Here is a 17,828-nt window from a genome sequence, read left to right on the forward strand (position 1 = left end):
GCCCTAGACAAATTTCTAATGTGTGTGGTATATCAGGAAAGTCAAGATGGCAAAAGTCAAGGTGGTGTTTAATTTGATTGGTGCAGTTGTTCTCCTCTTAAACAGAGAAGTAGCCTGCAAAAATGCTGAGGCACCATATGTGATGCTCTCACAACAGTTTTGTAGGTTTAAATGGAGCATTTCAGGAGCTGCTCTCTCTGAATTTAAGAGGAAGATGCCTGTGGTGGTCTATCCTGTCTCCTCTTTAATGTAAGGAACAATCATATGCAGGTTTCTTCTGCCAACCTATTTGTAGCTGTACACTCTACTTTTCAAAAGGAAAAGGCAAGTTGTGTTAAAATAGAACAGCAAATATATGTTTATTATTATTTATTGTGATATGTATAAACTGTATATATTATATTGCAGAACTGTAGACCAGTCCTACATGAGGCCTGATACAGTCTATATTTTAGCCATCCAACTTTTCAGCACATAACCAAATTGGGAAAGAAAGGGTTTTCTCTCATCCTTTGTTGTACTTCCCTCTTATCCGCCTCTCATGCTTGGGCAGGGAATATCAAAAAATTCACCAGGGAAACATGGTCTGAACAAGTCTTCATGAGAACCATCTCTGTGGCTTCACAGTTGGGAAAGAGAGATGCTATCTTTGTGGTTTGCTTTTCTTGGCAGTTTCTGGAGTAATACAGTGACCTATTAGAAAAGGTTATGGGTAAGGCACAGAGAGATTTTGTGGAGGAGAGAGAACTGAGACAGGGAAAGGAAAAAACAAGTAGGAAGAAGGTAAGAAGCTAAGTGCTTCTTCTCATTCTCTGTATCCTTGAAAGTATGTGATAAAATGTTAAGTCTGTGCTATGTGTGCATATGCTGCTTCATGGAGCCAAGGACTTCCTTTTGTATCTTCCCCATCAGTTCTGGTTTGTAACCATCGAGGCAGGTGCATTGCCTGTTTCTCCAGATGAGCTGAGTCTGTTCACAGGTATTGCACTCTGGGTTCCCATTCAGCACTTGCCCTTAGATGAGTCCTGGATGGAGTTTCCTGGGTGCCAGCCATGATGATGATAAGCCTGTGACAGCAACTGCCTTATCATGTTTCCAAAACAACTTCAAGGTGAAGCACCCTTTAAACTTTCTTCCAGGGGCACAAAACATTTGAGGCAAAGGTGTAAGACAAAATACTGTTGTACATGCTTGGCCCCTTACCTGAACCTCATCTGTTCCATGTTCCCAAGAGCACTCTTCCACCTCACTAGGAGTCTTACCACCTTTTCTACATGTTTTATGCATCCATGCAAGATATGTCTTAGTTAATCTTCATGTTTTTAGGACTTTGAGATTTTATGTTTTGCTTCTGATCCCAAGTTTATCTTGGGGTAGAGTAAAACCCTGCACTCTGTTTGTAGCTAGCTTTATCTTTTCAAATCACTTGAAGCTGCATGCCTGAAGGAGCTCTAATTGCATGCCATTATTTTACTTGCTTCATTCTTTAATAATTCTTTAGAGCCACTTCGACCATAACGCTCTAAGCAAAGAGGTATAGAAAAAGTGTTTCCCAGCACACAGGTGTAGAAAAATGGAACAGTTGTATGTACTACTTATTTAAGGAAAATGCGAACATTTACTTCATTTTACTGCAGTGTCCTTGTGTTTTGAGGTGCTGAAATGCTCTGAAAGATTTTTTATTTGAAGGATCACAGTCTTATCTTGGTCCTAAGCAGGCCCTACACCCTCTAGTTCAAACTGGCAGAGATTCTCACCTCCGTAGTGTTTGTGCAGGTTACAGACCCATGTGAGAAAGCAGCATATAGGTGGCCAAAGCTCTTGGGAACAAAGGCTGCTCTAGTGATGGTAAAAACCCAGACAAGATTATTCCAAAAGATGCTTTGTTTGGGTTTTAACAGGGTGAAATGGAGGAATAATCTGTGATCAGTAAGCAGAGAATCTCAGGCAAAGCAGATAAACCCCAGATTTATCCATTTAAAAGAAGCTCTCTGATTGCAGAGCCACGCGAGGTTAATGAATTTTTATTTTTTAAAAGCGAGAAATAACTACATGGATTTGTTGATAGCTTCTCACCATGGGGAAAGAAGGGGATATAATAGTAACAGAACAGCTGGCATTTTCTTTGGCCTTTTATATGAAAGCTCTGTTTCAGGGCTGTTATCTCAACACACAGCTCCTTATCTCAAAGCTTAGATTACAGTGGTCAGGGTAGCGGTTTGAAGATTGGATGCTGTGTGAAGGTATAAAATTGACTCTGCTGTCCCAGTGAGCCTGCTTGCCATATGCAGGTCCACGTTCAGAGAGCTTCCCAGACAAAACTACTATTAAAAGAAAGTACTGAATGTAATTTGATCAAATGCATGTCCATGGTACATGTCTTACACAAGAGAAATGTTTTTATTTGTGATGCTTAAAGGAGAACTGACTGGCTTTCTTCTTTAATAAGAAAAAAAAAGAACCATGGTTGCTTTTAGTTTAAAGATGATAGCCCTTGAGTTCCTGCTTTCTGCTCAAGGGTTGCAGCAGGAACTTGCAGTCCTCGATTAAAGTGGAACAGTTGGAAGTTGCACAAAGAAAATTATTTTCCCTTGTAAAGTTTCCCAGAGATTTGAACTGCACATAATTAACAAAACAAAATCTCAGAGAATCCCTTCTCTTCTAAATTATTCCACAGTCAGTCTCTTCTAAAATCATAATCCTAGGAATTTACCAGACCTCCATGGCACTGGTCAACAAAGACAAGCCATTTGTAATGCAAAAGGATCTGGCTTTTGTGATCCTTCCTGGTTGTCTTTAGGTATGAGGAAAGAAGATTAAGTAGATGAGTTTTTGCCTCTTTTGCTGGTAATCTCTCCAAGGGCATAAATAGTGTGAGCAATCACTGCTAGTGAGTCTGAGAGCAAGCTAAGTGAAAATCAAGGACAGTCATTTCATTTTGGGTTATGAATGGTGAGGGTGGAAAAGAGAGAACCTAGTGAGGGTGGCTGTCAGCCAGCTCTTGCCTTTCTAAATTGTAGAGGATGATCTTACCTGCAATTAAAGTACTCAGCAATTTCCAACTCCCTGATTCCAAGATTGGAGGAGAGGTAGAAATACCAGTATCATGAGAGCTTTCTCTTTTGCCAGTGCTGTTCTGAGCTCTGCCAGTGCTACTGCTGGGCAATGAGAAAACTGCAGGAAATCCTCTTAAGAACATGCTGCCCAGGGTCCACAGGGGCAGTATCTACAATGCAGGTGTTTCTGCCACATGTTCCTAGTATGCTTTGCATGAGCACTGAGAAGAGGCTATCAAAGCACTCAGCTTTCTTCCTCCATTTTTTATCATCTGTTTATCTTCATTTGTCCGTGCACTATTTTCTTGTAGTCATGATATCCTCTCTTCCCAGCATCTGACTCTTGGCCTTATTTCCCCCTTTTCTTTTGCCTCTTGTTAGAGGCACCTGAGATAGATGATATTTAGTGTTTGTATGGAACAGCTAAAATCTCTGCAAACACTTCTAGAAGTTAAAAATTTTTTAGCTAAAAAAGCAGAGTTGCGTGGAGATTTAGACCTGTGTGACTGCAATGCCAAGGTCACCATGGCATCTTAGAAAAGGATTAGGTCCTAAAGAAGGAACCAGTACAGTCAGAGTGCTGTGGCTTCCCCATTTTTTCCTCACTCCTAGAATGTTAACCCCATTGAGAGAGTCTTTATCTTCTCTGGATAACATCAAGAGCTTGTAGTGACTGTTGAGTAAATCTTTGCAGATCTGTCAGTGAGATTATGTAGATTCTTAATGTATTGCAACAAAAGGCACAATTTTAAACTTTCTTCCCCTAACATTTGCTTAGAAGTAAATAGTTGTCATCATTTGAGATTATAAAAAAAGTCTTTTAAAGTGATGGACATTGAACATCAGACTGAAACTTAGACCTTTTTTGCATTGTGTCCAGAAATGTGCATTGGAATGTAGTTTTCTGTCACTTGGGCCTGCAGTATGGCTGCCCCAGTGAAGAACTAAAGGCCTCCAAAAATACAGGTCGTGTGTTGCAGTGGATGTTCTCTGATAGACTGTGACAAGCGTGAAGCAGGTCTGGCCTTGATGTGGCTTAAGAGTTCTGGTGGGCAGTGCTCAGCATCTCTTTGGAGACCCCATCTGTTCCTTGCTGGGGTGAGCCTTGCAGAGCTTCTAGCATGGAGCTTAACTGGGGTAGGAGCCTTTCTGGCTAGCTAGTGTGCTGGCTTGCATCTTGGAAAGATTTTTGAAATAGAAGATAATAATAAAATGTAAAAACAGATATAAAAAAATATTGTAAAAATGTGAAACGGAGATACTTGGATTGGAGGGGCAATCTCATAGCACATTATGGATATAAATGAAATGCCACTTGAATCACCTGTAAGATATTATTAGTGCTATCATATTCATCCTACTTTATGGAAGAGAAATAGAGTGCAGAGAAAAGTGCCACCTTCCAGCCCCTTCCCACACCTGTTTTGTTGCACCTTACTACAGCTCACAGATCTCTTTAACCCATGTTCTAGGAAACATGGAGTGTATAATTTGTTGAAACAAATGTCCAAATACTTTTCCTGGCATCTTAGTCTCTTTTATCCTTTTCAGGGGAAAGACATTTCTTCAAACCTACGCCATGCTACCTTACAAGGTGTGACAAGGATGCAGCATCAGCAGAGGGATGGCACACAGTTAGCAATAAACCTGCCAGGAAAGCAGGACTCCGTAGGGCCCCGTAGTCTCTGAATTTCTGTGGCCCCCAGAGTACCTCCCTGGTCCCTCCCTGGACACAAAGGATTGCAGCCTGCTGGAGCAGGGCTTTTTGGGATTTATTATCAGACAGATGTGTCGTCATGGTAACCCCAGCCAGGCTGTAAATCTCTTTCCATGCAGAGGAATGCTAAGCCTCTTAACCGCTGTCTTTCCTTCCTCCACTTTTCTACCCTAGCTTAGGGAACCGGATGTGCCTTTCTGGGCAACAGAGAGAAGTGGTGAGGCTTGGGACAGCTCTGGAGAAAGAAAAGAAAGTGGCACTTTCCTGTTTAAGTTACTGGGTGACATGTTCAAGGTGCTGGTCCCAAATTTGAAGCAATTCTGTGCTTAAGCTGGGCAGACAGATGCCTCTCTGTAGAGAGATGCACAGCTCTTAGTCTGTGCTCCCCAATGTGTAGGGTGAGTCCCTGTGTCTCTCTATGTAATGGGATCTTGACCTCCTGTTGCCAGTGCTGGATCTTGTACAAAGGAGGCTTCAACCATCAGTGCTGCTGGCACATCACCTTTCAAAAGCGCTGCCTGTGTTTATGATAGGTTCTGGACATGTCACGTGCCTTACATTTCTCAAAATACCGTTCTTTGTTGGAGATGGAGGTAAGGATGTGGTAAGCATATGGCCATGGAAGAACCAGAACCTTTGAAATTTATCCCAGGCTGCATTTGGTGTCACTGTTGTGTGGTTGTGGGAATGAGGAACGGGCAATTAAGTGTGTCTGTAGGGAAAAGTGTGAAAGCTTGGTTCCCTGAGAGAGAGCATTGAGACTTTCCTGCAGGACTGCAGACAAAATCTGTCTGATCTTCCCACCTTGTCATGGTCATGGACTGCTTGCCTTGGGAATAAAACCACTCAGCTTCTTTGCTCCAAGATACATTTGCGGTGAATGGGTGATTGAAGTAAACTACAAAAGTCATTTTTAAATTAATATGATGGCTAGTGTTTGGTCAGCACTGTTCTGATACATTGGTGTATGTATCAAATCACAGCAGTGATTTTTGAGGTCATCTGTAAGTGGTAGATGCCAAGGCTCCTCCATGGAATGAGAGTCTGCCTTTGTGAGTGCCCTTTCCCCACTGAGGGAGTGGTGCACCTAAACAATTCCTATGGGAGTGTGAGCCATGTGAAGGCACCTTGCAATGCTATTTTGTGCTCCATGGGTCTGGGGAAGGGCAGCTGATGCAGGCAGATCTCCCCTGTACGGTTTGCTAGCTTTCCCCAGTTACATGCCAAGTTGCCTGTGTGTATTTGCATCCAGCCCAAGTCTGCTGTTGAGGCATCTTCACCTTCACCTTGGTGCAGTCACTGATCCATTGCTTTCTTAGAAAAGCTATTAAAATCTAGATAGCCTGGACAAGGATTGTGTCTGTCACCTGCCAGCAGCTCTCCTCCCATTCCCTGTTTGATTGAGAACTTCTCCCATAGGGACCTGCACCGCTGGCACTTTCCCCAAAGCACCCAGGTAGCAGCAGAGTGTGCATCTCAGAGCTTCTCTCTTTTTATTGTTTTCTGGCAGAGAAATTTGACTGGAATTAGTTTGTCTTACTTGTCTGTGACACACTGAGCCCCTGGGGTTTTTTTGGTTTTTGTTTTGTTGGAGTTTTTTTTGTGTCAAGGCTGGCTGCTGTCTTACTCTGTACACTGCTGGACCTTGAGGTTTGTGGCACGAGGCACTTTCCCTTTGGCTGTAGCAATTACTTTGGACATTTAATGCAGATACAAGTGAGCACGAGAGACCCTTTGGGAGATGTGATGACTGTGAATGTTGGCTTTCCCAAGTTTTCTTCACAAAATCCAGGAAACCTTTCCTGCTACAAAACTGTTTTGTCACTTTCAAGGGAACACAAAGCCGGGGCTACCTCCCTGCTGTGATAGGACTTGCTGCATGGGTAGTTCTGAGAATCCACTTTTCCTCTCCAAATAAAAGCCCCTTCCCTTTGGATCACTTAGTTACTGTTCATTATACTGTTGACTTCTTTTCCTTCATCTGTACATCATGTGCTGCCTCACCATCTTTTTCATTAACACATAGACTGAAAAGGGCAGAGGTTCAACAGCAAAGTCCCAGCCAACATGGGAGAGGAAGGGAGCATTGAGGTTGAATCTGGAAAGCATAAAGGATCTGTTGCTTGCGAGTGAGATTTGCTGTCCCTTTTCCTTATCACAGATACTCTGGGTCCATCACATTGGAGAGCATCATCTGACTATGGTTTTAAAGGGGCATAATTTAGTACAGCAGAATTACTTCAAGTAAAGATTCCCTATATGGAGCACTTTTCTGCTCTGCTTCACTCCTAGGGCAACAATGCCCTCTGATACCTCTTCAGACTGAACTGGGCACCAGTAGAGCACAGAGAAATGTTATAGAGCAAAAAAAACATGCATATGAACATCTTTTTCCTTTTGTTCAAACAGGCTTTACTGAGCACCCAGAATAAGCTGAGAACGTTAGTCCCAAATTTCACCTTCAATCTGGGCTTCTCAGGGAAATTCTACCACACAGGTAAACCCCTGGCACCTGTTTGTCCCAGCCCCTGTTATCCCAGCACCTGTGTACAGCCCCCACATTTCTGTGTGTGTGTGTGTGTGTGTGTGTAATACATCAGAGAGAGCATGACTCTCCCTTGGAACAAATCTGCATTTCAGGGGATTAGCCACTGCTTTAAAACGCTGAGCCCCTCTTCTGCCTTTTGTTTTTGCACTTTCTTTTCTGCTCTCTGTAGGTACAGATGAGGAAGACGAAGGGGATGACATGCTGCTCAAACACAGGAAGGAGTTCTGGTGGTTCCCTCACATGTGGAGTCACATGCAGCCTCATCTTTTCCACAATGTCACTGTACTGGCTGAGCAGATGAAGCTCAACAAACAATTTGCTGTGGTAAGAGGCATTGCACTTTACAGTACTAATCCTTAAACATTCTTCTCCTGGAATAGCTGTTTGGACCCCACTGAACTCAAACACTAGTCTAGTAATTCAGCTGCATTTAAGAAAGCCAGTTCTGAAAGTTCAGATTGATGTGTGGCTCCTGTTGCTTGCCTGAAGACAGCACCATTCTCGTGCCTGCCTGTGCAATGGGAAATGTTTCCTGGCACCTGCATGGCCCCGGGCAGCTCCACAGCATTCCAGGGTGCAAATCCCAAGGGGCTTGTTTGCTGAGGTGTGAACTTGTAGCATTACCATCCAAATCCAATTAATTTACAAACTCTGGCAGTAAGAAGGCATTTTCTTTTCCTTATTCAGTGTGGTTTTGTAAGGAAGTCACCTGGTCGGTAGTATAAAATGCTATGTGCTAACAGCATATTCTGGCCTTCCCAGACAATGCTGAAGGAAGTTACTTATCTAGGAAGTACAGGGGAAATTCCCTGGGTTTTGGCAGAGGAGGGGGAAGCCTTGAACATCCTGCATTGCTGGAACAATGTCTGTTTGATGCTTACAGCCCAGAGTTGAATATAGCGTACATGTTTCTCTGCAAAGAAATGTCCTCTTCACCTCTAGTTTGGGTTTTTTTGATAGTAATCCCCTTGGGAATAGCAGGCTGCTGTCTTGTGTTCCCATGACACACACAGATTAGAAATGATCTGGAATTCAGAGCACAGTCACAGCATTATAGAAACAATTCAGGCTCCTCCTTTTACTGGTTAAGTAACAGTGCAGTCTTTTGCAAAGTGAGACAAAGCACAGAACACAATTACACATATTTAACATAAAGCAGGCCAGCAGTGAGAGAAGGTTATTGCTTCATTTAGGGGCCCTGGTTTTATTGTGCACCACCAGGGTAGAGCTGTTGTCATTAATATTGTTACCAGAACCACACAGTGGAATTAAAACCCAAGAAATTCAGATATTTCCTGTCATTTTAGTGTAGCTCCAGGCCCTGTATCTTCACCTTCAATAGTCTCTTGCTCCGTGTCTGCTTTTCTTTGGATTGCTAGAGACAGTACAGATCCCAGCCATCATCTTTCTTTCTTCTATAGTAGTTAAGGAAATTTTGTTTTCCTTCTCTGGTGACTCACATCTAGGCATTGTGGGACTGAGATATGTCACTTAACAGTATTGATTAGTATGTAGTAACCATGGAGCCTTACCTGAGCATTCTGAATTAATCTGATTTTTCACACCTGCAAGCTGCAAGACCATTCTTATTGCAGCTGTTACCAGTGCGGAATGTCCTTGTTGATACAAAACTGCCCTTATATTTGTACAGATGCATAAAACAAGAAGTACAAGCAGTATTTCAGGTTTCCCAACCCAGAGAGTTTTCATGTTATTCTGTCACCTTGCTCCAACACAGATCCTTTTTAAGGCTATTAGTTAAATACCAAATTATCAGGCTTTATATTCTGCTTCCAGGAGCATGGGATTCCCACAGACTTGGGCTATGCAGTAGCCCCCCATCATTCTGGGGTTTATCCTGTCCACACACAACTCTATGAAGCATGGAAATCTGTTTGGAACATCCAAGTAACGAGCACAGAGGAATACCCACACCTACGGCCTGCCCGGTACCGGCGTGGATTCATCCATAATGGAATCATGGTGAGCACAGCTGGGCAAGCACAGCCCACTTTCCTGCCCAGGGAATGGTCTTCTAGTGACCTGCGTCAGTGTTTCCAAACAGTGAAGCAAAGAAAAAAACTTGGTTAAAGCCAGTTCTGTGTTTCTTGGAACAATTCAGAGGTCAGTACTGAATGGAGAGCAAACCCAAGCCAAGCAAGACTAGGCTGAGATCTCACTGGCTTTTTCACACAGTGATGAGTTAAATGGTTGGGAGGAATAGCAAGAGTCCTCTGAACCAATGCCATTCATGACATAGTCCCTTACTCTTTATATTGGTCCACAAAGTGCTGCTTTGACTCATTCACATGTAGATTCTGCTGCATCTGCCTCTTGTCTAACTTTGCTTTTCTTCTGATATTGCCAGGTTCTGCCTCGACAGACTTGTGGTCTTTTCACTCACACTATCTTCTATAATGAATATCCTGGTGGCTCAAAGGAGTTGGACAAGAGCATTCGTGGTGGTGAACTCTTCCTGACGGTGCTTCTGAACCCAGTAAGTTCATCTGAAAGGGGAGTTGGTGTATGGCTGTCTCAGCCTATGTGCCTGATATGGGAAAGGACTAGATCTTATTGGAGATTCAGTATAACCACCATCACAGAGACTAGGATGTGAAAGAGGGGGCCAAGGCAGTACTTGCTAAGGAATGCTGCTTTGCTTTACACACTGTCAAGGGAGCATCAGTATCCAGAGTGTTGACAAATGCAACACTCTGCAGGTAGAAACTACCCAGGGTGACACACTGAGCATGGCCCAAGGTACAGTGGGTATCACCTGGGCTGCTGTATCTTCATGAATCAGAAGTGAGATGCTCCTTCTGTTCCATGCACATCTGCTGCCGTTGGCTTCTCCCCTGGCTTACTGATGAGTTTTGTTCACAATAATTGCTTTTGCTGGGCTTTCATTATGAGGTGTTCTCCCTTTTCTTTCAATATGTAGACGCTTGAAACGATTTCTGTTTTCTTTTATTGTGTTGTAGCTGTCACATTAAGGCTTTTTTGTGATATATTGGTCCAACACAGGGATTTCTTTTTCAATAACCAGCTGGCAGTAATCTCTGATCAAGCAAAAGTATGGGAAAATTGTACTCTGGTACAGGATGAGCTTATTTGCCAGACTTATTGTTGGGTCTTCATAGTGACTTTTTTAAACTTTCAGGCACCTTCAGATGCTTCCCATGTTTACACTTTGCTTCCTTTTGGCAGTGTAGCATTTCTCTCTGTCAGAGCAGAGTACTGTGCTCTAAGCTCCTCTCCATTGCTCATGTTTGCACAGTGACTCAGACCTTGCATTCCTCCCCTCCTGATAGAGCCATCTCAGGGACCTGAAAGAAAGCTGGCCAGCCCCACAGCCCCAGCAGTGATCCGTAGCAAGCAGACTTGGACCAGACTCTTTCAGTCCTTTTTGGTGCTTCCAGCTCCTGTTGAGTGGATATAGACAGGCAGGAATCTCCAAGCCTGTATGTGTATGATTAACTCCACAGTGCAAACAGAAGATGTTTGATCTTCTGAGTGGTGAACAAGGTCTGATGTCAGAAGGAGAATAGCTGTTGATCCTGAGCAGACAGGCTGATCTCTTCTCACAAACACTTCTGCTTACACTGCACAGGCCGCTTACTGCTGTGCCCGCAGCTGCTTGTTACATATTGCGAGGTCCTCTTACCCTCCTGTCTCTGTATTCTGTCTGGGCTCTCTGTGACCTCTGCTCTCATTATTCCTCGGTGTGAAGGAAGGGAAATCATGGCATGCTGACAGTGGAAGGGAGGGGGAGAAGAGGGAGGTGTTATTTCCAAGCCAGTCTCCGGGGTCTGTGGGTGTGGATGGGAGGGAGGGAGAGATGGCACTTGAGTGTAGCTTATGTCAGAAGTAGTGCTCAGAGTTGTTTTGGCAGCAGTAGCTGTGACGGGGCAGAGCAAGCTGCCAGGCCTTGTTAAGCAGTGCAAGTGCGTTACAGGACGTGACTGCACACTCAGAAATACAGGGAAATGGCTCATCAGTTGAGTTTGTCTTTCCTTCTTCTAAATCCAGTTGCTTGGGACTGTTTGCAGGTGGCAACATTACCTGTGTGAGCCATTTTACCAAATGCAGTCAGTCTTGACATGTAGTCGCCAACCTGGATCACATGCAGGCTTTTTTTCATTCTGGAAATCTTGAAGAGGTCCCAGATGGTGACCTGTGTCCTCCCTGCTGCAGTACTTGATTTGTGCCAGTGAGCCAGACTCTTCATGCAGCAAATTTTTCCTCTACATATTTCACTAGCTAGTCAAAGGGATGAGCCACCCTTTGCTGTCAAAAAACCTTCCTGATGTCTCCCAGAAAGGGGCAAAATACAACATGAGATGTGTGCTTTTGCCACCATGCCTCGCAGTTACACAGATCTTTCTGTCCTTTGCTCTGTGTTGTATTTAGCACATCCTTCTTACACAACAGCACCGAGCACATGCTGCTCTTTGAAGTGTGGGTGCCAGAGCCTGTCTGGCAGGGCCTCTCTTGTCAGCTCAATAGGAAACCAGAAGTGAAAAACTCACAGGCAGACAAACGTGACAAATCTTTAACTCCACTTACTTTCTATGTGTCCCAAAGTCCTACCACTGTTTTCTTTTGCCTACCCAAAGACCCTGGGTTGTGAGCACCATATAGACAGGATTAAATTTGTTTCACAGTGTCTTGGGGATGGCTCAGGCAGAAAGAGTATCTCTTGTCTTGCTGAGACTAGTCCATGGTGACACTGAGCAGAAAACTGAATTCAGACTTCCTGAGTGCCAGAAAACGTCTTCATCCCAAGACCATCTGTCTCCTGCTTCCCCATTTTGCTCTTTCCCTACTGTGAGTGGGAAAGCCATTCCTGCCCCCTGCCAGGGAAGTCTGTTATTGCCTCCTGCCCTTACCTGGTGTCATCAGAATTGAACCCAGAACTGTGCAGCAGTGGGTGCCCCTGCTGTGACTGCGGTTGGTTTCCCTCCCTGCGCTGGGCAGACACTGTGTGAGGAGTGGTAAATAAGCCACGTGGTCATTCCTTCACCGACCTCAGTGTTTTTGTTTTTCTAACTTCCAGCCATGGTGTGGTTTGTGTCTGGCAAAGTAGTGTTGTGTTATGGGCACTGGGATGCTGAATTCCATGGGATCTGTCAAACCCACACACTAGAGTCAAGCTGATAACAGTCCTTTGCACTCTTATCCAAAAGTTAAAATAGTGAAAAACTGACAGGAGGGAAATGTATCTGCTGGAGAGAAGAGATGGCTTGGCAAGGCAGAAATAGCACACAAGCTCCTGAGCACTGCAGTGCTGGGGCGGCTGCCATGGCTGTTGAGTGACACTTTGCCAAAGGATTAACATCCTTGGGCTTGGCAGGACATTTCTCAGGGGCTGCCTGTGCTGAAGGTTCTTGCGAGCTAAAACTTACCAGCTGGTGTCTGTTTCTAGGACAATATCCTAGTGCAGTGTCTCTTTGCAGTCCCCGTTTAGATCCCCACATACACCTGTTCATATTCTGAAGTGCCAATTACCAGTTGTTCTTTTACGCTTGAGATGTCAACTCGGAAGAGAATGAAAGCTGTGACAGGCTGTGGGCTGAGGAAGAACTCCGGTGACAACTGCCCCTGTGCCCCTGTGCCCTGCCCCACGGCACGGTGCCCCTCCCCAGCCTGCTCCCCTGCTGTAGCAGACTGCAGCTCGAGAGCTTGCCCGGGCTGTGCCCTGGGGAGACGAAGGGAAGCTCCTGTTTTCCCATGAAAGAGGCTTTGCAAGGGAGTCACTGACCAAACCTTGTTCCCCTAAATGTTCTAGAGCCACTTGAATGGGATTTTGAAGCTGTTCCGGACTCGCATCCAGGGCTCTGTAAACACCCTCCCACACACACCATTCCAAGGGGTTACTGAGAAGTCTATGTTCCTCCTCTCCCAAACTCTTCCTGTCTTGAAAGTGCTAGGTTTCTTTCCTTTTGCCTCAAGGCATTGCTGTATCCTGGCAGATGGACACTTGTCAACCAAGACAGTCACGGCAGTCTGAGTTGTGAACAGCCTCTTTGTGACTGTGGAATCAAGCTAGGAGGAAATGCTTCTGTTACCTGATTTACTAGTAGCCCATGTCTTTCCTATTTTCAGATAAGCATCTTCATGACCCACCTGTCCAACTATGGGAATGACCGTCTAGGACTGTACACTTTTGAGAGCCTGGTCAAGTTTGTGCAGTGTTGGACCAACCTTCGCCTGCAAACATTGCCTCCGGTCCAACTTGCAAAAAAGTACTTTGAAATCTTTCCCCAGGAGAAGAATCCCTTGTGGCAGGTGAGAAGGCAGATTTAACTGCTGGTGTTTGAAGAGGTGTATCCCACATTTAAACTGCTGATCCAGAGCACAGCAGGGTAAAGCATAAAGCTTTTAGGTTTAACCGTTGTGGCTTCGGGCTGTGTGAGGCAAATTGCAAGGTGGAACAGAAGGGGGGTAGGAGCAGTAGGTCACAATCATGATGTGAGCTTGGGGACAAGGATGACTGTCATATGTGTCTGGGTCATTAAAGGGCTTGTATTAGGGCAAGCTGCTGTGAAAAGTGTGTAAAGTATGTGAGGAAGAATCCTGTTTGGTGCTGGAGGACTTCACAGGCATGTTAATGTGATTAATCTGAAAGTAATTTCACACTGCAGAATTCATGTTCATTAAATAAAAACATGCTTATTCCATTTTATCCCAGTGCAGCAGCTCTTTGCATGGTAATGAGCAGATGAAATTAACTGAAGGTGATAGAGTTGTCTGTCTGCCAGAAGTTCACAGATGCTGAGGTGCACTAACACGGTGGCCCAGCCCAGTATGGCTACATAGGGCAAGGCCTGTAGTTATCACTCTCAGAGAGACTTTGGCTCTAATGTCACTCTGGAGCTTTTGAAAATGGTCCCCATGTTTTTACTTAACACCTCTTTAATGCCTGGCAGAACAGCAGTGTGGCTCTGAAGCGTTCTTCATATGCTAATAGCATTTTCCCGAGAGGATTGGCCCTTCCAGCTTTTCCTCCCCTTGCCATTACCTCCTGTGGTAATGCTTAATCTCATCTCTTGTGCTACAGAATCCCTGTGATGATAAAAGGCACAAGGATATCTGGTCCAAAGAGAAAACATGTGATCGACTCCCCAAGTTCCTCATCGTGGGACCTCAAAAAACTGGTAATGTGTATGCTTTATCTAAAGACAGATTGCAACTTCCAAAAAGGAGAGTTGGAAATGTCCATGCCATAGATCTGTATGGCTGCCCTTTGTGCAAGCTGCCAAATGGCCGCAGAGGACATTTCAGACAATCTCAGATGTGTTCTAACCTAAATCTGGCAAGTCTGTCAGTACTTTCCACTCTGGCATTGTGCTTGGCTTCCCCTACCTGCAGAGTTTTGTTTTGGCTTTTCTGTGTGAGCTCAGAGAAGCAGTGACCTTAGTGTATCACAGACATAAGCTGTCAGCAGGACTAAGTGCACACGCTTAACAAAGGTTACAGTGAATGTCCCCTAGTGCTTTTACTGCCACAGATCTGTGTACCCACTGCATGCTCCATGTCACTGTCGGTGGGAGGGAGAGAAACTCTTTTGTCTGATCTCTGTCACCACCTTTTAACTGCTGTGGCATTGTGGTTGGCAGTGACACAGCTGTATATACTGTACTGACGAGTCCCTTCTAGGCTGAAGAGAGCAAAATCTCTTCAGCTAAAGCCAAGTCTTCAAGCCTTGGCTGTCTGTGTAGTGTGGTGAAACAGCGGCTCCAAGCATCCATAGCAAATGGTGATCAGCCTTGGAAGGAAGCTTGTCCCAGCCGAGCTGCTGTCTCCTGGCTGTGTCACTGTGAGGCTCTGTTGGTGTGTGTTTATCATGACCCAAGCTGCTTGCAGTGGCACAGTAAGAAAACTGCTGTAGGCCCACAGCTGTGTGCTGAGCTGTGTGCTGATCAGGATCATCAGGTTTGGTGGGGCAAAGGGAAAACATTACAGCACAGGCAGGCCAAGGCATCTCCAGCTGAGTTCCCATCCAAGGACACTAATGTTGTCTCTAGCACATCTGCCCAGGCCACCTCCTGTTTGGCAGGTATGAGTTCTGCCACGTGACAGTGGCTGTGCCAGCATGGGGGTAGCTAATGTGGGTGGCAGCTGTCATGCTAAGGAGGTGACTTAAATGAGCTGCATGAGCTGAAATGTGGGACTGAACTGCTCAGGCAAGTTCAATCCCAGAGTGCTTGGTGCCACTGCTGTTGTAACCTGCATGAGTTAAGGGGTGGGTTAGCCACGCATGATAGGAGTGTGCCCATCTGGGAACTGTTTTTTGCAGTGAAGTAAAGCTGTTCATTCAGCCAAGTGTTATATGTGAGCCAGGTCCCTTTAACTGGTTCCTGTTGCAGGCACAACAGCTGTGCACTTCTTCTTGACCATGCATCCAGCTGTCACCAGTAACTTCCCAAGTCCATCCACCTTTGAGGAGATCCAGTTTTTTAATGGCCCCAACTATCATAAAGGAATCGATTGGTAAGAAACCTGACACATGTTCTTCTGTGATAAGGTGCACTCATGTTGTGTTCCCCTGAGTCTCTCTGTATTTTCACCTCAGCCCCCTTGGCAGCTTCTCTATCTCTAAACAGCTGTTTTCCTTGCTATTGCTCAGTGCACATTCTCTCTTTTCCTTCTAACCCAGCTTTGTAGTTTCTGATTTTACTGACTGTTCAACAGGAGAGTTGTAGGCATGATTTAGCTTTAAAAATTCAGCAAGTCCTTGTTGAATGTACTGCTGTCATGACTTTACTTTTACTTTGACATGCAAAACAGACAGCTGTGTTCTCATTAAAAAGTTCTTCATGGTTTCAGAGTTAAAACACCTAATACAGAACAACCCCTATCGTTGTTCTGGGTCCTTGAGACTTACAGCTGCCACTGTGTTCCCTGCACTGGCTCCCAGTGTCCGTGTGCATACCTTGTCTTTTTTATGATAAAGTGTTTGCACCTGACAGGGAAGTTCTACTGTCACTATGGCACTATTATGCCACTGTGTTTCCAGGCAGAGAAAGTTTAAAGCTGTTTCTTGCTCAAAGCATTAGCTTTGGTTGACCATGGCACTGCCCTCCCTCATGAGGCTCTGAGGGACAGCTATGTGGCAGTAAGGCATTCTGCTGTGGGATTTCTTTGCCTGTGGGAGGGTTGACTTCTCTGATCATTTAGAGGACTGTTTCAAAGATACTGGGAGGTGGTTGGTACTTGAGCAAAGCTCACAGGAGTAAAGCACTATCACATGCAAGAGGAGGATCTTTGCATTTAGTTGTACAGCTTAAATTTGAGCAGAGACCAGTCTTCCAGTGCTTTACAGTCCCCTGCCCCTTTACTACGCTCTACCCTACAGTTACTCAAATTTCTTACAGTTTCCACATTACTAATTCAACAAGCTTCTGTGAGGCAAAGCTCTTCACCCTGCATCTCAGCTATGGACTGAGGTACAAAAAGACATAGGATTTAGACAAGTTTAAACAAGTTGTCAGTGGCAGAGCAGGCAGATGATTCTGACCTTATTCTTGGACAAAATGTCTTTTCTAGTAAAGCTTGCAACTGGTTCCTTACCCCCAAGTTTTTTCTTTCCACTGCCTAAGGACTTGGGGAACACACTCTCAGCAAAATACTTCCTTACCTTTTTATCATCTCCCAACTTTCTATGTCGTGTGCCACCAAGTCACACCTCTGCCAACTCTGCACCCATTTGCCCATTCATGGCATTACTGGGGAGGTGCAGTTGTGTTGCAAACTGTGTCAGTTCAAGAGGAGTGAGGGCATTGTGGGGTTGGTGCCATTTCTTTGTTGGTCGTGCTGCTTACCAGTATCCCATCTGTTCGGCAGGTACATGGAATTCTTTCCCATCCCCTCCAATGCCAGCACAGACTTCATGTTTGAGAAGAGTGCCAATTACTTTGACACAGAGGTGGTACCAAAACGTGGTGCAGCCCTGCTGCCTCGAGCTAAAATCATTACTGTTCTGATCAACCCTGCTGACCGAGCCTATTCGTGGTATCAGGTAACTTCCCTGCACTGTTCTGTGGGTGGGGGCCTGAGATTCCAGTGGGGTGGGACATTTCCATAGAGGAGGCAGGCTGCCTGCAGGGTGTGGACAGGTTGGCATTCAAAGGCATTTGTGAGCAGCTGTGCTGAGTCAGGGGGGTCTGCACAGAGATATATAAGGTGGAATCATGTGTTCCTGTTCCTAAATTCAGCTTGTGTTTTTCAGCACCAGCGTGCTCACAATGACCCTGTGGCGCTCAATTACACCTTCTACCAAGTGATCTCTGCGAAATCCCAGGCCCCTCAGGAACTGCGCAACCTGCAGAGCCGGTGCCTGCTCCCTGGCTGGTACTCCACACACCTGGAGCGCTGGCTCACGTACTACCCCTCAGGGCAGGTAGGAGGTTTGGTAGCAGAGGCTCTCCTGGGGCCCTCCTAGAGAGCTCCACAGTACTCAGAAGTTCAGCAAGAACATCAGTGTTAGCACTTGCTTCCTTTCTTC

General features: G+C 45.1%; 1 protein-coding gene across 4 annotated transcripts in view; it reads left to right on the forward strand.

Annotated features, from left to right (window-relative positions):
• NDST2 (N-deacetylase and N-sulfotransferase 2) overlaps positions 1 to 17,828 on the forward strand; it is an 84,571-nt gene that overhangs the window by 62,056 nt on the left and 4,687 nt on the right. For all 4 annotated transcript variants that reach the window (XM_018069020.1, XM_018069022.1, XM_018069021.1 and 1 more), the window contains exons 4-12: positions 7,183 to 7,270; positions 7,491 to 7,645; positions 9,119 to 9,304; positions 9,690 to 9,818; positions 13,427 to 13,609; positions 14,382 to 14,478; positions 15,691 to 15,814; positions 17,168 to 17,342; positions 17,553 to 17,723. In XM_018069020.1, coding sequence (XP_017924509.1) covers positions 7,183 to 7,270; positions 7,491 to 7,645; positions 9,119 to 9,304; positions 9,690 to 9,818; positions 13,427 to 13,609; positions 14,382 to 14,478; positions 15,691 to 15,814; positions 17,168 to 17,342; positions 17,553 to 17,723 — 1,308 coding nt within the window. The remainder of the gene's footprint in view (positions 1 to 7,182; positions 7,271 to 7,490; positions 7,646 to 9,118; positions 9,305 to 9,689; positions 9,819 to 13,426; positions 13,610 to 14,381; positions 14,479 to 15,690; positions 15,815 to 17,167; positions 17,343 to 17,552; positions 17,724 to 17,828) is intronic.

Source organism: Manacus vitellinus, unplaced genomic scaffold (genome assembly GCF_001715985.3).
Source record: "Manacus vitellinus isolate BGI_N305 unplaced genomic scaffold, ASM171598v3 scaffold_15_pilon, whole genome shotgun sequence".
NCBI lineage: Eukaryota > Metazoa > Chordata > Aves > Passeriformes > Pipridae > Manacus > Manacus vitellinus.